Genomic DNA, 20,708 nt, shown 5'->3' on the forward strand with positions numbered 1-20,708 from the left:
CACTGGTGCAATATTGTAGAATTTAGCTTTACGCCTCCTAATTCCATTTTCTTGACAGTTGCTAAAATGATTTCAATAGGTCCTTTGTGCAAATCATGCAATCATTGCCTTTGATGAGATGCCGTGTCTTTGATGCATTCGCATGCCTTTGTCTATGCTCCACGTTTTACACATGTATGGGCCGTCACTCGCACATTTAATAACCTTGCTTTCTTGCTGGCGGAACTTTAATCATTCTTTCATCAAATGCACTTCTAATAATCATTACACTCCAGGAGATGACATTTCTTTGAGGCATTCTGTCAAACATTTCAGATGCGTTGTTTGTGAATCCACAGTTCGCATGCTTATTGAGAAATGCAGTGTTGCAAGACAATGGCGGAATTTATTGAATCTGGCATTATACCTACCAATTGCATTTGTTAGAGTTTCTTTAGCTTTTTTAACACATATTTCATGCATAACTTGCAATCATTACCTTCAATGAGACAATTTATCTGTGGCATTCTGTGGAACAGAGGACAGTTTGCTTTGCGCTCCTTATTCATACTTCTACATTCATCTTATAATGTGGTGACGGTACCGGCAAATGTTGATGCCTCCTAATTCTATTTTCTTGATCGTTTCTAAAGCTTTTTCAACAAATTCATTCAGCAAACTAATTTTGTGCGTCTCACTGAGGCATTTTGTCAAACAATTCTGCTGTGCTGTCTATGATTTCATGTTTTGCATGTTTTAATGAAATCGATCACTTTATACACATGAATTCACTAAGTTCCTAAAACTTTTTCCATGGCTCCCATACCGTTGTATCCCACCACAAGCGCAATGTAAGGAGTCGTCAAAAACTGGATTTGGACCTTCATTTGCCAATTGCTTCTCTCAAAAGGTTCTAGGCTTTTCAAGAAATCCATTTTATGTATGTGCAGGTTTACATTCCGCATCCATGGTTTCAAATTGTGCATGCATGTCTACTTTTGCATTTCCAGCCTTAATATTTCATGAATGAACTTCCCCTGTTCTATGTGCTTCGATGGATATGCAACCACTATCACTTCACATGTCAAGAGAGGAACTGGTGTAGATTCATGTTAGAAATTGACATCTATTCGAGGCACTATGTCAACAAATTCACTTTCTTTATCTGAGCTTCCACATTTTGCATTCATGTTTGCGAGAGCATTTCCAACTGTAATATTAGTAAAAAAATCCTCTTCCATTATGTTTCAATGGATATCCATACCTTGTTCCAAATCCTTTGTGATGATACGACTGTCAAAGAATGTAGAATTTGGCTTTGTACCTGCCAATGGCATTTGCTTGAAAGTTCAAAAAGTAGTAGTTGTAAGCAAAGAGGTTAATAAGGCTTGGAGAAATGCGCAAATGAGGATAGGAGATTAACTTGGTGAATAGTTAATTGTTCCAAGTTTTTTGCGGGAAGTGGGAGAGGAGATTGACCACTAACTCATGAGGAGAGGTTAATCATTTTAATTTTTTTACACCAAAGAAAATGGAGGATTGACTATTAACTAGTTAATAGGTTAATCGTTTTTAATCTTTTGCGCAAAACGAGATAAAAGATGAACTATTAACTTTGGGAGTGGGTAAGTGCTTTATGCTTTTTACGCAAAACAATGTTAGCGGTTTACCATTAGGCACTCTTGAGGGAATAGGACTTTTTCAAAGATTTAACTTTCAAATCATCAAAATGGGATTAATATTAAATTAATTAATTGAAAATATTAAAATTATTTTATTAAATAATTTAATATTTTTCCCATTTTAAAACTTAGTGTCCTATTTTAGGAAACACTCATAACTTTTGATTAGGATGGAATTGAGCTCCGAAATTTTAACTGGGCATCAAAGGGGGCTAGACGAGCATAACCCAAGGATTTCTCTTCATGACGAAGTCCGGAATGCAAGATTTTAATGTATTCCGAACGGAGGATGATGAAAATTGAAGCATCAAAATCCCTTAAACCATGAACTGGGTTTGGACGAAAATGACAGGGTTTAAATTGATGCCTAGTAAATGTTCATAAAGTGATTTCCCTCAACACGTTATAATTTTCAAGATTCATTCATTTTTATGCTTTGACTGACACATTACATGTCTGATCATGACAGGGTTTGAAAATGATGTCTTTGGGCTGAAATGACATATGGATGTGTCAAAATTAGGGCAACAGAGTGAAAGATATGCCATCCTTGAAAAAAGAAAAGAAAAACTGTGCATGCATAAACACCTTTTGAAATATTTCAAATGCTACTTTAATTTTTGAGTGATGGTATAATCTGGATTTCCCATGCTTTGGTAAATTTATAGTATTTTGAAAACAATATTAAGAAGTTTAATTATAGAGTAGTGAAGAAGTTAAGCTGCTATAGATAATACAAAACTAGCAATAACTGAATGCATAATATTACCCTGTAAGATTGGTATTTACATAACTATTACTCAATTAATGATGGAAGGTAATTAATGTGTATTTCACTTAATACGTGTTCTCATATAATATATGGTAATTAATGGGTATTTCACTTATTTTTTGTTCTCATTATATACCTGATGCTATTTCATAATTAGCATTTGACAATCATTTTATTTTTACAGGAACTAGTGCAGATGATCTCTTTCCACTCTTTGATCGATATGGGAAGGTCGTTGATATTTTCATTCCAAGAGATAAGAGGTCTGTCAAAGCCATAATTGAAAATTTGTTCATTTCATTTCTTTCATACATCAAAACTTCACCGATTAGTGGTTTTGATAGGGTCAAATTGCTTTTCTTGTTATATTTGCTCATTATTCATTTTTCTCTAGGACTGGAGAGTCTCGTGGGTTTGCATTTGTACGCTACAAATATGCAGATGAGGCTCAAAAAGCTATTGACAGGCTAGATGGTAAGGAACATTGGCTTCATTCGTTCTTCAAATTTTTATTGTATATGCATATTTCATGTGCGTTTGTTGCCCATGATAAAGGGGACAACTTTTTTTTTTTTTTTTATTAGTTGAAAAAGTCACATGTTGGATTGATCTGGAAAGCATGTTGAATATTTTATTATTTTGGTAATGCGAAAAGCTTGGAAAATCCTTGGTAGATGCATTATGCTTGGAAGCTCACAGAATAGGTTTTTATCATTATATAAATTTGGAGAAAATCTTTTGTTTTAATAGATTACATTGCAGAATTGTTTATTTATTAGACTGCACAAGTATTAATCTTTTTGTTGGTGTAAATAAATATTCATCATGGATATTATTGCACTTTACTTAAGTTAACTTAGGATAATGCATGTCTTCGTAGTTTGGATATGAGACACTTAGGGAAGTGCGCACATAGGGATATAGCTTGTAGGAGAAATTCCACCTTTTGTGGTCTTATTTTGCTGTTACACTCTACATTCGGTGGATCATCCACCTCTTGTGGAATATTATATTATTTCTCCTACCTACCCCTAGTTTTCTTACCTACCCTTGTTTCTTATTGAGCCACATGTCATGATTGTGTGCTCGTATATCCATATGGTCTTGCCTATATAAGCAGGCTCATATTCATTGTATTGGTTAATCCAGTTGATCATTTGTATATTGATGAAAATACAGTTTGTTCTTGTCATTCTATTGTTTCTCTTTATGCTTTTCATTGTGCCCTTGATCTTGGCAAAATCTCACATGGTATCAAAGCCAGGTCCAGGCTAGGAGCCCCAAGCACATGAGAGGTGTGGCTTAAGGGGGGGTGTTGGTGTTGGAAATAAGCCACACTCGGATCGATGATGGATTGGTCCAAGAGGGGCCAGTAGCTGGTAGAGCACTCCAACAGCATATGGAAGGTCCTAGGTTCGAGTCCATGCTGGTCCATGTCTCAACATGGTATCAGAGCATTTTGGATTTTTGGGGCAACTTTGGAGGTTCATAACTTGCTCAATTTTGCTCCTTTTTGGGTGCAATTTTTTTTTGATTTGGGCTACTTTTTCGTGCTCTTCGCAGTGGTGTGGTTATTTTCTGATTTTGGTGCATAGGTTTTTTTGGAATTTTCAGATTCTCTTTAGTTTTACTTGTCCAATCTTCAATTTTGCAACTTCAAAGGCTTCGTTTGAGCTTAGACGACCTCCTTTTCAGGTGCCTTTTTTTTTTGAAAGTGCATATTTTTTTTTGTCTATTTTCATAATCTATGATCAGTTTTTCAAAGATTTTGAGTGGATATTGTACTTTCAGATATTGGTCTTTTTTGGCTTATTTGGTACTTGTAATTTGCTTGGATCTTTGTTTAGATCACTTGCATTATTAGTTTGAGTCTCCTTTGGCCTTATTAAGGCAGTTGTAAAGTTGAAATCAGAAGTCCACTTTGTCATTTTTTGCAAGTGGCCCATTGTACACGCACTAAGTATAAAGTGCCAAATTATCATTTGGGGGGGGGGGGGGATTCTTTGATTGAGTGAATTTTGGGAGGTGTCTTGTGTGATTGCGCCTCTCTTTCCTTGTACTCTTTCGTTTTTGTTGCAATGAGTCCTCATAAATTTCCAAACTCCACATAATTATGCATCATGGAAAATTAAAGTATGGAGCAAATTAATGGAAAAATGTCTCACGCATTCCATAGATGGAACAATAGCAACACCACCTGATCCTAAGGCTGATCCTAATGCTCAGTTAGAATGTCTCACTAAGAATTGCATGGCTCTTGGAACTTTGCGTAAGTATGTATCAGTTGACCTCATTTTTCACATTGAGAAGTGTACTACAATCAAAGAGGCTTGGGATATGTTTTAGAAATTGTATGGTCAAGTTGATGAAATCAGAGGTTACAAGATTGACAATGAGCTCACCAACTTGGATCCCAAGAATTTTGATACAATCCAAGATTATGTCACCAAAGCAAATGAGCTAAGAGCAAAGCTTAAGGATTGTGGAATTGACAAAAAAGGATGCTCAGTTGATATTCAACTTGTTGGACAAGCTTGCACCAGAATATGCAGCATTTCTTTCAAGCTTCCAAACTCATCATTTGACAATGGGGAGTTCGTACACTGTGCCTTCATTTGATGCTTTCACAAAAATGTGGATATTGGAACAATCTAAGTTGTTGAACATGGGGCTTCTCAAGTCTTCAAATTCAAGGCTTTGGTGGCTAATCAAGGGAGTCAAGGGAGTCAAGGCAAAGATTCCAATAAGAAGAAGCAAACTAAGTCAAAGCCACATCTGGAAACAGGGCAATAATCCTCTCCATCACAAGCCGATTTTTCATCCTCTTCCAAGAAGGGGACTCCACCTAAGAAGGATAAGCCAACTTGTGCTTATTGCAAGAAGTATGGTCATGATGAGCATCGATGCCACACCAAGCAAATTGATAAGTTGACAAATCTTCTTAAGGATTCATCTCCTTCCTCTTCCTCCCAGTCTAAGAGAAAAGGGCAAGCATTTGTGATAACAACAGGTTCTTCACAGAAGTGGATACTTGACTCGGGTGCCTCTTATCACATGGGTTCTACAAAGGAGCAGTTTTCTTCATTGGAGCCATCAAAGGTACCTCACATTTACATAGGAGATGACACTCAAGTTGAGGTTGAAGGGAAAGGTTCAGTTGACATGGATGATGGAACATTTGAGAATGTTCTTTATGTTCCTAACTTGTCTACCAACCTTCTCTCTATCTACCAAATCACTCACTATGGGAATGAGAAAAAGGTTGAGTTTACACCTGATTCAGTTGTGGTAAAGGAACTTGATGATGATGCCTTGGTCGCAGTGGGACAAGTCAATGACAACTCAAGGCTTTATTCATTCTCCCACTTTGTGCCAAGTTCTCCTGCTAGAGCCTTGCTTACTCATTCAAATTCAAAAAGTAAGCTATGGCATGAGCGATTTGGTCGCCTCAACTACCGCTATCTTCAACAGCTCAACAATAAAGACATGGTCATAGGTCTACCTCGAATCAGTTTTTCAGAGGGTGTATGTTCAGGTTGTTCCATGGGCAAGCATCCCGAGGAGAAGTTTGATAAGGGGAAAGCTTGGAGAGCTTTGGAAGTTCTTTAACTTGTTCACAGCGATGTAGCAGGTCAATTTCCAACACCTTCATTTAGTAAAGCTCGCTATGTCCTCACCTTCATTGATGACTACTCCCACTTCACTTGGGTCTACTTTCTTATTCATAAGAGTGAAGTATTTGACAGATTTCAGGACTTCAAGACTCGTGTGGAGAAGCAATCTGAGAAAGTGGTCAAGATTCTTCGCACAGATAATGGAAGGGAATATGTGAACAAAAGACTTGAGGATTTTTGTACATTTGAGGGGATTGATCTTCAGCATTCTGTTGCATACACTCCACAGCAGAACGCAGTTGCAGAGTGCAAGAATAGAACTCTCAAAGAAATGGCTAGCTGTATGATACATGCACGTTCTCTTGATCTTGCCTTTTGGGTAGAGGCTATCAGTTGTGCCACACACATCTAGAATCGGGTTCCTCACAAAGCTTTGTAGGGTATTACTCCTTTTGAGGCTTGGGCTGGTAGGAAACCGATTGTGAGACATTTCAGAGTCTTTGGGTGTCTAGCATGGGCTCGCATACTTCGGTAGAAACGCAAGGCATTGGAACCTCAGAGTAGACCTTGCATATTTGTTGGATATCCTGAGGGTGTTAAGGCATATAGCTTGATGGATCTTGAGACACATGAGGTGTTTATTGAGAGGAGTGTTCACTTTGAGGAAAGCTCTCCTAGCTTAGCCTCGCTACCTCCTCTACCTTCCTCCATTGTGGATAGTAATGCTAGTGATTCAGATGATGAGACTCCTTCAACTCCGACTCGTAGGGTTACACGTCCGTAGGGTCCACTTGCAGTTGAGGAGCCTCGTTCTCCACCTCCACCTAGACTTCGTTGGGCTCGACAAACACTTGTCTCAGTGGGTTCTCTTGTTGGGGGTCCTTCAGATAAACAGAGGACTCGATCACAGCATCAGGACCTTCCACATGCATTCATTGCTACCGTTTCCGATCCACAGACATTTCCGGAAGCATCGGGGGTTCCTGAGTGGGACCAAGCTATGGAGGAAGAGTATAGTTCCTTGATGAGGAACAACACATGGGAGTTAGTCCCTCTCCCTAAGGGGAGAAATATGGTTCGATGTAAGTGGATCTATTGGACCAAGTTTGCAGCAGATGGTAGTGTGGATAAGTATAAGGCTTGGCTTGTTGCGAAAGGTTTCTCTCAGGTTCCAGGTGTTGATTATACTGAGACCTTTGCGCTCGTAGCCAAGATGAACTCCATTCGCTTGACACTTGCTATTGCTGCAGCTCATTGTTGGGCTGTACATCAGATGGATGTGAAGAGTGCTTTTCTTCATGGGGATCTTGATGAGGAGATTTATATGGAGTAGCCACAGGGTTTCATCTAGGATTCTTCCTTGGTTTGCAGACTAAGGAAATCTCTCTATGGCCTTAAGCAAGCCCCTAAGGCTTGGTACGCCAAGATGGATTCCTTTCTTCTCTCAGCAGGGTTCACCAGGTGTCATTCCGATCCGAATGTCTATATTTTGCGACAAGATGACTCTCACTTGATACTTGTGCTCTATGTTGATGATTTGATCATTACAGGGAGCACCGCATCCATCATTAGCAGGGTCAAATCTGCTTTGCATGATAGATTTGCTATGATTGACTTGGGTCTTTTGCACTACTTTCTCGGGATAGAGATTTCACAGTCACCTTCCGGGATTACACTATTGCAACCCAAGTATGCTCTTGATCTACTTGCACGCTTTCATATGGCTGATTGTAAGCCTTCACCGACTCCCTTTCTTTCAGGAGTCAAGCTTGAGGCTCAGTGCTCTTCTCCACCAATTGATGCGACATTGTATCGACAGCTTGTGGGTAGTCTCATCTACTTGACTCACACCCACCCTGATATTTCATTTGCAGTTGGCATGGTTTCCCGCTTCATGCAGGAACCACATGAGCTTCATTGGAAAGCCGCCATATGCATCCTTCATTACATCCAGGGTACACATCACTATGGGATTCACTATGCAGCGGGCACAAGACTTCGCTTGGTTGGTTACACAGACTCTGATTGGGTTGGCGATCTTGATGATCGTAAGTCTACTTCAGGTTATAACTTTCACCTTGGTTCGGGCCCCATTTGTTGGCAGAGCAAGAAGCAGCATGCTATTGCTCTCTCTTCGACTAAGGCTGAGTATTGAGGAGCTGTTAACGCAACAACTGAGACCATTTGGCTTCAACAAATTCTCATAGAGTTTGGGTTCACGATTCCACGCTCGACAGTTCTACATTGTGACAATCAGAGTGTTATTGCAATCTCGAAGAACTTGGTCCAGCACCAGCGGACCAAACACATCGAGATCCATATGCACTATATCCGAGAGCTGATTCAGGAGCAGGTCATTGATTTGAAGTATTGTTCTACAACAGAGCAGGTTGCAAACATATTCACCAAACCTTTCATCGAGAGTAAGTTCCAATAGTTGAGAGCTCTCTTGGGGGTGCAGGATGTCTCATTAGGGGGGGGGTCAGCTGACTTCTCCTTCCTCTCTTATGGGGGGGACTTTTTCCTTTGAGGTTTTGTCCTTCTTTGAGAGTCTTTTGTACATTCATCTCTCTTTTGGGGGGGAGTTTTTTCCTATCGGGTTTTCTCCCTTTTTTCATTTGTGAGAGATTGCATTGCATAGTTTTGCTTGCATTTGCATATTGTACATGGGTACCTATCATGGCCTAGTAGCCAGGACCCATCTTGCATTGTTGACTTGAGTCTTCATTCCCCTAAGTTGCACTTAAGGGGGGGTGTTGGTGTAAAAAAATATTCATCATGGATATTATTACACTTTACTTAAGTTAACTTAGGATAATGCATCTTTTCGTAGTTTGGATATGAGACACTTAGGGAAGGGCGCACATAGGGATATAGCTTGTAGGAGAAATTCCACCTTTTGTGGTCTTATTTTGCTGTTACACTTCCACATTCGGCCCCTAATATTTCTTACCTACCCTTGTTTCTCATTGAGCCACATGTCATGATTGTGTGTTCGTATATCCATATGGCCTTGCCTATATAAGCAAGCTCATATTCATTGTATTGGTTAATCCAGTTGATCATTTGTATATTGATGAGAATACAGTTTGTTCTTGTCATTCTATTGTTTCTCTTTATGCTTTTCATTGTGCCCTTGATCTTGGCATAATCTCACACTTTTCTTGTAAATATTTATCATTACTTTTTTTTTTTTTATTTGGTCAATATTTAAGTATTGGAAGTGCAGTCTGAAAGCAATTAGCATATTAAGTGTTGGAGAATTTTGTACCGTATCTGATTTACTCAAGTATTATCTAGTTAATTCAGTCACTGACAAATATTAGCAAAACTTCACTCTTTCAAATATATGCTTATTTATTACAGGGCATCGGTTTTAGGAAGTTTCAAACAATCAAGGCACTCCCAAACTGGATGCAGATATTTCTATTGAAAGATGTGTAAAGGGGGAGAATTATAGTCAATCTATGGGAAGATTTTGTTGAGATTGGACTTCGGGAGTTAAAATGTGGAAACTATTTTGGGGGGATTTTGAATTAGTAGAAGATAGAAAAAAATCAAAAAAAGAATTTTTTCTCATTTCACAAATGTCCATGTTAGGTAAATGGCACTGGAGGGTATAACTAGACGTAACGGAGGATAATTTGTGGAAGTTAATAATAGTTGACATTTCCTGAAGGTACATCCCAACCTGAAGGAGTTTTGATCATCCTGACAATGAAGTGTTTATGCTGTTTACGTGGTTGCTGATTTTATGAAAGGATTATTGCTTCAACTGATGCAATCAAAATCTAATTTTTGATAGCAATTTTGCTGAAAAAAGATTGTGATGATTGCTGACAATGAAGTGCTTATGCTGTTTTCATGGTAGCTCATTTTACGAAAGAATTATTGCTTCAACCATGAAATTAAAAATCTTATTTTGACAGCAATTTTGCTGAGAAAAATTGTCATGAATATGTAGCCTCGCAAACAAGCATCTTTCAAAATTTTGTAGTTCCATGGTTCTGGTGGCTGCAATGACATTGGATAAAAGAGTGGGTTTCTTGCAAGGATGTGAAGAAGTGCAAAAATTAGCTGTTGCACAATTAGATGATACAAGTTTTATTGTGGAGGTATGTGGGATTGCCCCGATGATACACATTCATGCTATGGAGAGCTCACTTGTTGTTGATGTGTAAATTGCAGTCAATCCTTAATGGATACCACTGAGCTTGGCAAGAGTATGTTGTGGCTTTTATCTTTTGGATTCAACAGTGTGCTTGTCAAAACATGTGATGTTGGAACACAAAAATTTCAAGTGAGTCAACTTTGGAAGCACCTTTGATGTTAATGCATCGTGTTAGATTTTAGTAGCACCCATTGGTATGCAACACAAAGATTTGACATGTATCTGAAACATATAAGGCGTGTGGAATAGATATTTTTAATATTTATAGAATTATGCACAAAACCTTTTGTTGTATTATATTGTACTAGTATTAATTTTATATTTTAAATATGGAACTTTTTTCTTTGTTTTTGATGTTATTTATTCTGACATCAGAAGAATGTTGTTAAGAGGTCAACAAATTTGTCTTGTGTAATATTTTTTCATCAAGTCTTTGGGAGGTTCCAAGACTCCCAGACTGGATTTGAATCTTCCTATTGGAAGACTGATAAAAAGTGAACATTACAATGGAATTGCTGGAAGGTTTTACCGAGATTGAGATAAAGCGTTCAAATGGAGACACCATCTTTGGGGGTTTGTGTGTATTTAATAGAAGATACAAAAATTTAAAAAGAAAAAAGAAATTATATTAAAATTTATGAATGCCCAACACTAGTATAACTACTTACAGTGACAGGATAATCGGAGAAGATTAGTAATGTTTTTGGAACTCTGCTCGATTTGGGGATGGCTAGGGTACTTCTAAAAGCCGTCCCCAAGTCCCCATACGGTCCTCGGTATGGGAACGGGGGTACCAGCACAGGGGACATGCCCCCGTGGAAAGTAGATAATATAAGATTAGATCAGTGTTCCACGGGCGTTGGGGACGGGGGGATGCGTTTCCGGGACGGGGGACCAAGGGCCTAAGTTTGGGGACGACGGGGGGACGGCGGCGGGGGGGTCGCGGGGTGGTGGTGCTGATATAGTTATACATATACATATAGTACTTGAAAAACTAGTTTTGAAAAGATGTATGACAGTATTACAGTGTAAGAATTATATTTCAAATGAGACTAGGGGGAATTTGAAATACTAAATCTAAATACCAAGATTTCTAAGTTGTGTTGTTATATGGATCCTAATCAGATTTTCCCTACTTCTATCGGCGCGGTTTCCCCCTATATTTTTCAACGGGGGTTTGGGGGCAGCGCCCCCAAGTTGGGGTCAAGGGGCAGCGCCCCTTGCGTGTTCCCTGTCGCGATACAGGGCGGGGTCGAGGGGCAGCGCCCCGCGAGGCCAAAAATACTTTTATTATTTTCTAAAGGCGTCGGGTGTTATTTTTCTTTTGGCCCACGTCCAATTAGAGTTACCCCTTAACCCTCAAAAAACTTAAAAAGTCACTTTTTTAAAAAAAAAATTTAATATTAAATATTGCATATACATGGGGGCGACAGGAGACGTCTGGGCGTCTCCCCGTCTTTGGAGAGACGTCTGCACGTCTCTCGAAAGACGAGGAGACGCCCAAACGTCTCCCAAGGAGACGTGGAGGCGTCTCCATGTCTCTTTGGGAGACGCCCAGATGTCTCCACATCTCCTCGTCTCCCTGGGAGACGCGGGGACGCAGGGATATCTCCGCGTCCCGGCGGCGCTTGGGTGGCGGTGGCGGGACGGCGGGGGACGTCGCGTCCCCGTCCCCAAGACGTTTCTGATGGGGGGACGCGCCCAATAAGGGGGGGGACGCGTCCCCGTGGAATGAGGGATTAGATACTTCAATTCAATTTATAATTTTATGAAATTTTGATTGTATTTATGGTCTTGACTGCCTGCCTTGGCTCTAATTTCTACCCGACCTCTCTTTATTGACCCCCTTATCCACCTGTGGGTGGCAGGGCGAGACATACATATCTCTACCCCCACCTAGGAGACCGACTGGAGGGAGGGAGAGATTACCCTACTACAATGTCTCAACATCTTTCTACTGATGGAAGGGAGAGACAGATCCAGCCAGACCTGTCTGACCCACTATAAAGGTAGAGGGATTAGGTAAGAGGCACAAATCTAACTTTATGAATATATGCACACCTATATGCATTTATGTGTGTGTTTTATGAATATCCAGCCATATCAATATTCACGGCCTTGAAAATACTTGTTATCTGTTTACATATCCATTTTCATGCAAATCTTAGTTATTGTCTTGTGTTGAAATTTACAAACTCACCTGCTTTTGGGAAGCACCACCACAAGCACAAAGTCGACAATCATATATGCAATGGTGACTTTAAATCGGTTGTCAATTTAAATACCTTGGGTTACAGCTCTTTCATTTGTCGGAAATACTTTCTGATAATCTATTTGTGCCCTAGAATTAACATACAAATAATGGCCACTCACCTAGTGTGTTATAAGTGACTTGTGTAATAGGCTGCTTTTTATGCCTTCTGCTGTTCTGTATGTAGTTTCTATTCGATAAATGTTTGCCTTGCCAGAAGGTTGGAATATTGGACAGATTCATTTCCCACATCTACACACATTATGTTCTTCATTCCAATGACTATTGCAACATGATGAAACTGGCTTCTAAATCCAGAGCTAATATGCAAATGATAGAAGCTCAAATTCAACGCAGGGTGAAGAGGGTTGAGTGATAAGCTGCTATCCATGGCTTCTGTTGACCTGTTTCAAATAAACATAACTTGGAATTACCAGGATGTTGTAATGTCACTACCCCTGGGAGCGAATTGTAGTCATGCAATGAGGAGCTTTCCACATGTTTCAAGGTATTTGGATCATGTTATTTTTTATCTAGTTGTGTTTCTGTTCGCATTAGACTTGAGGTTTTGTAAGCCTTTGCATCTATTTGCTCTCTGCTTAGAGGGAGCAACCCTCTAATATTGTAGAGAGTAGTTTTCATGGATGTAATTAAAGTGATGGGAGTGAATTGTAGTAATGCAATAAGGATCTTTTCACACGTTTCAAGGTATTTGGTGCATGTTTAGTTTCAAGATTACAAACACAAACATGCTTTTTCTATTGCCTTATATTATTAGAATATTTAATTATATTTTAGTCACCTATATTTAGTTCCTTGTTTAATGGTCATTTAGCTTTTTAGTTAATTAGCTAAGCTTTATTTAACATTTAGCTTTTTCTTTTTAGTTAATTAGCTTTTAAGCTTTATTTAGTGTTTAGCTTTTTAGTAGTTCATTTTAAACAACTTGTTCTTAATTTAGAATGTCGTCCTTGTAATCTCTTTATATACGCTTGTTGAATAGATTAGCCAATTATTGAATTATTCATTCAATTTATTTTTCATGGTATCAGAGCATGGAAATTAAAATTTTTGAAAGTTTGTCATTAAAATTTTTTGAAGTTTTTATTTAAGAGATTTTTTTAAAACTGTTTTTTAAAAAAAAAAAGAGCAGGTTCTTTTTCTCTTCTTGGGCGTATTTTTTTTTTGCAGGTTGAAAATTTTCCTAGGGTTTCTGCAATTTTCAACTAGAGTTTTGACCTTTCAATTCAAGTCAAAATTTTATTCTGATTGCAGATTCTTGGTGGGTTTTTCGAGACCTCAATTGGGTCATCGTCAAATTTTTCTGGGTGCATCGTTTCCGTGCCTCAATTTTTGAGCTTTCGGATCTACATTCTGATTTTAGATTCTTGGTGGGTTTTTCGAGATCTTTTCTGAGTTGGTCTCATTTTTTTGGATGCCTTGTTTTTCGTGCCTCAAATTTTGTGCCAGTGAATTTACCTTGGAATTTAAAATCAGTCTTCGATTTCTGCTAATTCTGTGGACGTCAGGAATTTTGGTGTTTTCTGGGCACTGTTTATGCTGTACATTCGACCTAGGGTTTTTGCATCTATTTTTTTTTTGCGTTTTAAAAAAAAAACATCGTTTATATTTTTCATGGTATCAGAAAGATTGCAGAAAATTGTTGGCATCCGTGCAATCTAGGCTGGGAGGGTATCAGGAATAGGAGCAGGCTCATGTTGCAAAGCATTTTGGAGAGAAGGAGTCAGCCTTCTATGCTTTGTGATAAGCAAATTTCCTATTTGGTTGGTTTTCACATTTGTTTTTCCTCAGAAATTGTTCGCAAGGTTCCGAATTTTTTCCTTAAAAATTATTCCCTGTCATCCGCAAAGCTTGCGTGGGTTTTCTGATTTTTCTCCACAAAAAATCATGGGAGGGTTTTGCTTGATTTTCCTCAAAAATCAGGGAGTGTTGTTTTACCACGTGATGTTTGCTATGTTGCTGCGTGAGGTTTGCTGTTTTACCACATGATGTTTGCTTTTTTGCCATGTGATGTTTGGTGTCTTGCCGCATGATGACTAGTGTTTTACCACATGATGCTTGGGGTTTACCGCGCGACGTTTCAAGAGTTTTTACCATTTTTTTCCACAAAAATGATGATTTGTATCTTCAGTTTTGGAGGGTTTGCCGATTTTTCCTCAAAATCATGGTTTTAGGTTTTTGTTTGGTTACCCAACGTCAAGTTGGATGGATTTTGGTATTCTTGGTCATTAACACTTTTCAAATCCAGGGAGGGTCTCTACCGCAGCAGAGTGTTCTTTTCATTTGTGATCAAAAAACCCGCAGTGTCTTCTGTAGGGTAGTTAGTAGATAGAATGACCATTAAGGGAGGGTATTAGAATATTTAATTATATTTTAGTCACCTATATTTAATTCCTTGTTTAATGGTCATTTAGCTTTTTAGTTAATTAGCTTTTAAGCTTTATTTAGCATTTAGCCTTTTCTTTTTAGTTAATTAGCTTTTAAGCTTTATTTAGCGTTTAGCTTTTTAGTAGTTCACTTTAAACGACTTGTTTTTAATTTAGAACATCATCCTTGTAATCTCTTTATATACGCTTGTATATTGTTGAATAGATTATCCGATTATTGAATCATTCATTCAATTTATTTTTCATGTATATGATTTGCAAAGGATCCCTTAAACCATATGGGAAGGCAAGACAATCTTTTGCTTGGTGGATTAATTTCTAACAGTTAGTCTATTGGATAAAATCCAGAAACCAATTTTAAATGAATAGTCGTTTTCATCTATTCAGACATTAAGAAATTAAATGTTATTTGCACACAGTCACCTGCTCATGTTTCTCTTTGGCCACGCATTGTAACTGTAGATATGATTTGCTACAATATTTTATTCATGTGACATTCCTATGATTCAGTGTTGTTACTCAACAACTGCTTCGTAGTTTGTATTTGACATTTTTATCCCTGATTTGATGAGGCACATCTGTAGCTTGAGGCCTTTTTATTGTGTTCATGTTATGGCTGATAATGTTCTTACGGCCAAACATAATACCTAGTTTGTGAAGTGTGGTCAAGAAAAGAAATGTGAACATTTTTTAGTAATCCAGCATACATTGTTTATATGCAGGCAGGAATGTGGATGGAAGAAATATCATGGTACAGTTTGCAAAATATGGGCCTAATGCAGAAAAAATGTGAGTTTGGTTTAGTAATTCCTTATCGTCTGTTGATTGGCCTGAATCGACATTTCAAAATTATGTTTTTTAAAAATGCAAATTGTTTTGGCTTATGACATGGGTATAGATTCTTAAATTATGCGAGCTGGATATATTGGAGTGAAGCAACTTTTTGAAACATGTTTTCTAAACAGGCAAATTGATTTGGCTATGACTTGGATATAGATTCTTTTTTGGCTGCTTGTCTTGACAAAATTTTTATAATGGGGCGGAGTAACTTTCTGTTTGTATTTAGATTTATGTCGCTCAATATAGGTGCTAGGGGTAAACAAGTGAGGAAATGCAAATTTTATATGTCTTGGATATATTTTGATTAATGTAGCTCAATTCAATTCAATTCAGTTTCACTTTTTTCAAACAAATTGCAGTAACAGGGGAAGAATTGCTGTGGAGAATTCAAGGAGGGGCAGATCTAGGAGTTTCAGTCCCTCATTGTCTAGGTCAGAAGTGCATTGTCTCATTTGCAATCAATTGATGCCTGGCAGATTTTTTGTTTTGTGAAGCTTGTCTGTTAATTGTGCTAATTTACTCTGCAATTACTAGCCAATCTTTCTTTATCATATCATTGATTGTCTATTTCATGGACTGATGTCTTGCAGACGGAGGTATGATGATGATTACCGAGACAAGTATTACAGGAGGTCTGATGACTATCGAGACAGGGATTACAAAAGCGATCATTACAGAGATAGAGATTATAGAAGACCAAGATCAAGGAGTCGTGATAGATATGAGGGTGAAAGACACCATGAGAAGTCCAAGGGTTACCGTCATTATAGCTCCAGTCGCAGCCGAAGCAGAAGTCGTAGTAGGAGCAGAATGAATGATACGGAGAAGCAAAGATCAAGAAGTCGGTCTGTAGAAAGGTATTCATCCTTACGGTATAGTTAATTTGTTTTTAAATTCAAAATACACAGAGGCTGGCATGGTTTTGTTTAATGCTGCTGCAGAAAAAATTATTGAAAATTGAAACTACAATTAATGTGTTTATTCTTGTTTGTGGATATTTTTCTTGTTGCAGTCCACTTCCAGCCAGAAGTGCCTCTCCTTCGCCTCGGAGTGCTTCTCAAAGCCCACCAGCAAGGTCACCTGGGACTGCAAGAAGGTCTCCAGAAGCACAAAGCCGATCTGCAGATTCTCGTAGTCGATCACCAGAAGCTCCAAGTCAGCATGAAGATTCTCGTGGTCATTCACCACATTCACCCCGTCGAGACGCAGATTCTCGCAGTCGATCACAAGACACATTTTAGTCGTTCACCTCAGAATGACTCTTATTTTGATTAATACATCCATAATCATGTTGTTGGGCTTCCCTCTTGTGCAGGATTATTAAACGAAGCATGTCATCTCTTATTCTTGCACTGGTGGAGTGAATCTGTTGTTAATTTAAATCCCAAGGTTTCATGTGCTGGTGCTGCTGGTTGAGAGCGTCACTCAGCTGGTTAGATATACTACATATTTTAATATGCTTTATGACTGATCTCAATTACCTAGATCCAGTTATTCTTAGTATGATAGGGTTAGGATGCTCACAGATATTGTCAGTACAATTGAATTGGTGCAGCCTATTGATCAGGGGAATGCAACTGCATCTTCGAGAAATATATGTTATTTCTTCAAAATATTCATTAACTAAGAATTGGTGGGATTTTTTACTTGAATTTATTTTGAAAACTAATAAAGGACCTGTGTTATGCTGTTTAACATGTCCTAATTATGACTTTTCTTTATTATGCCATGCACTGTGATTGCATGTGGGGTCGGGAAACTGCTCGTAGCTGTGTTCCCTGTGATGGTGCTCTGATCCATGTATACCTGACCATGACGATGGTGTCGTAGCCGATCCTTGTATACCTGACCGTTGGTGATGCTGTTGTAGGTTGAACAAAATTTTATCTGTTCACTTTGATCCTGTTTTTAAAATCTTGTGGTGCAGTCTTATGAGGCAAAGGTTTCTTGAGGGATGGGTTCCCTGTGATGTTGGGATGCATAGCTTTTGCACGGTGTGAGATGACAGTAACTCTTAGATGTAGTGCTGCATTTCTGTTGGATTACTTGCTGGACAACATTGCTGAGCATGTAGTGACAAGGCTAGGAGTTTTAGAAAGATTATTATACAAAAAAAAACATTTATAATTGTTTTTGGCCTATTATGCAACTCTACTATTGCGCGTTTTTATTTTGCTTGGATGGTGAATACTTCGAACGTTGTGGAGGCTATTTCATGAATATTTGGTTTGCAGTCTCTCTTTTATTAGCTCTTTCTAATGGAATAGAGTCCCTGTGCAGGAAAATTCAGAAGTCTAGATCAGGCCTCTCTGTCTTTTAAATTATTCTAGCAGATTGTGGATAATTTAATTTATGTTGTCCTTTTGGATGAATGCTGGACTGATGTTTAGCAACCTTTATCTTGGTGTTTATTTGGTGAGGGTTACTTATTGCATATTTCAATCTCTAATATGCCATTTTTGCATTTATACTTATTAAAATACCTTGATTTACAATGAGGAAATGTGATATTTGACTGTTATCATTGCTATCGTCCGATCGTAATTTTTATTTTTCTCTCAGATATTGTTTTATTTTGATGCATGTAGTGATCAGAGTTAATCGTGAACTGGTGGGTAATTTAATTTTGACTTCGCTAATATTATTAAGCATGTAATTAACAGAACAAAACAGAATTTTTTTTTAAACAGTAGATAGGCGAATTAAATGAGTAGAGCACTCGCATAAGCAATTAAGGGAGATTTTAAATATATTATATAAAACATGTCGAGGTATATATAGTACATTAATTATGTAATTGTAAATTTAATATATAGTTAATTTTTGTAACTATTCAAAACATGTTCAGACATTATTTTACTTATTATGTTATTTTATATATAGATGCTGATGAATTTAAGTAAAGGGTTGTTTTGAACACATTCGAGTAGAGTTGCGATCTACAGCTTGCTTAAGCTACAGATTTTTGGTGAACACATTGAAGCAATCAGGCTGTAGCTACTTGGGACCCACCGTTGACGTGGACGGAACTTGGGGTCCCATGATGTGGATAATGTTGCCGTTTTTGTTTCGACAGAAAAACTTCCACGTAGGTACCACTTCGTTGGTTGTCCTCGAGGTTACAGGCACGCAACTAAAATTTAAACCTCGTCGCTCTCGCGGTTACGGGCGTTGTATCATGTATGCTGAAAAATTATATTTTTAAAAATGTCCAACCGGTAGAAAGAGTCAATAACACGGTCATTTGAAATTTTCGGATTATTTTTGTATGCATGCTGCATGCGCGACGCAAACGCTGCGTCGCAAGGGATGTCGAGATCATCTCGATCGTTTAGGTTGAATGTCTTTGATTGAATCAGGAAGCCGTTGAATCACGGAGTGAGGGACTTGCGTATCCAGTGGAGGTATTTGTGAAGGTGAGGACAAAGTCGGCCACAACAACAAGGCAAGTTGTATGCGATTATTGTTATCACCTGCTAACACGTGTGTTTTTCATGTGCAGGGAGGAGGCATTGTAGCGCAGGTTTGGGTAGGTGTCGAGATCGACGATTTGGGTTTGGTGACAGTGGTAAGTTCAAACCCTAACAGATGACATGAGTATTACTCAAGTTGTGCAAAATCTTTTCGAGTAACACAAGTTGTGCGAAAATAGTTTAAACCATAACACAACACGACATTTTTTTAATTTTTAAACATTTACCTTACCGTGTTCACAGTGAATTTCATGTTCTGTGAAAGTAGTTGAAACCCTAATGGATAACATGACATTCTTTTGTTTTCTAGCATTTACTTTGTTCATTGTGAATTTTGTTTGTAATTTGCATCATTGAAGTGGTGGTGTGAGGAAGCCAAGTGTGCATGATTGTCTGGTGTCTGGGTGAAGAAGAGTATAAAGGAGTGTATATTTGCCTAATCACATGTGCTAGTTTTCCATAGTGAGCGGAGTTGTGAAAGATGAAATGCCATTTTTTTCGTTTTCTGTATGTTAAAATTGGATTTTTTGGAAAGTGTCTGTTGTTTCCTTGTGCCAACCAAATAGAGCGATGTTGTTTTATTTGTCGAAAGGTTAGATGATGGGGCCCAACATGTTGTTTTATTTGTTATATTGGCTTTGTATAACTTTGAAATTGTTGTAATGCCTCATCTTTGTAAGTGTTATGTTCATCTAGTCAACTAACTATGCATATGTTTGTGTATATGTGTCTATGTCTGTTGTTCTCTCTCTATATATCATGCACACACACATAAACATACATATATACACAAATGAAACATTCCTCTTCAATCCTTGTGTTGGTTATCAAAGTTATGTTCTTTAATTTTTGCTACTTAAGAAACAAAATGCCACAAAAAAATCGTGTTGATGCATATGTTTGTGTGTATATGTGTTTATGTGTCTGTGATTCTTTCTCTCTATATGTCATATGCACTCACACACATTAACATGCATATATACACATAAATATCAAAGTTTCTGACGACCTCACCTATGCAACATAATCCCTCATCGGTACAGACAAGTAAATCTCATATTAACAGCCTACTTAGTAAACATTAAAGCTTGGCACGAAAAATGATTCAATCTACCTAGTAACCTTGGTGTAATGTGCCATGTTTTTTAGTGTTCTATTTTTGTAGTCATACAATTATGCACATGTATGTGTGTATATTTGTGTGATTGTATGTCTTTCAGTCTCTGTTTATATATATCATGCACAAACCCGTGTCTGCCCTTGCTGTTGCCACCGTTCGTATAATGCACGTTTGCCCTTGTTGTCGCCACTGTTCGTATAATGTGTGTTTGCCATTGCCTATGTGCTCCAAAACAACTGACTAACCTTCCTGTTCAATCCATTAGTACTCTAGTGTTCCGTTTCTCTACTCAGCCAATTATGCATATGTCTCTCTCTCTCTCTCTCTCTCTCTCTCTATGTCATGCACATGGGCACGCACATACATTAACATACATATATACATAGACAATTATATGT

The 20,708-nt window shown here is 38.1% G+C and overlaps 1 protein-coding gene across 3 annotated transcripts in view; it reads left to right on the forward strand.

Moving 5' to 3' along the window:
• LOC131076407 (serine/arginine-rich splicing factor SC35) overlaps window positions 1-18,116 on the forward strand; it is a 31,085-nt gene extending 12,969 nt beyond the window's left edge. The window contains exons 2-8 of one of the 3 annotated variants that reach the window (XR_009113346.2): window positions 2,618-2,696; window positions 2,828-2,907; window positions 15,600-15,666; window positions 16,077-16,148; window positions 16,308-16,574; window positions 16,730-17,149; window positions 17,487-18,116. Coding sequence is in view for 2 of the 3 variants with exons in the window: in XM_058013571.2 (XP_057869554.2) it covers window positions 2,618-2,696; window positions 2,828-2,907; window positions 15,600-15,666; window positions 16,077-16,148; window positions 16,308-16,574; window positions 16,730-16,958 (794 nt within the window). In the remaining variant the exon portion in view is untranslated. Of the gene's footprint in view, window positions 1-2,617; window positions 2,697-2,827; window positions 2,908-15,599; window positions 15,667-16,076; window positions 16,149-16,307; window positions 16,575-16,729; window positions 17,413-17,486 lie in introns of those variants that run through there. The other 2 variants (XM_058013571.2, XM_058013572.2) reach the window with 2 other exon arrangements.
• Window positions 18,117-20,708: the final 2,592 nt, after the last annotated feature.

The sequence above is a fragment of the Cryptomeria japonica genome, chromosome 7, assembly GCF_030272615.1.
Source record: "Cryptomeria japonica chromosome 7, Sugi_1.0, whole genome shotgun sequence".
Taxonomy (NCBI): Eukaryota; Viridiplantae; Streptophyta; class Pinopsida; order Cupressales; family Cupressaceae; genus Cryptomeria; species Cryptomeria japonica.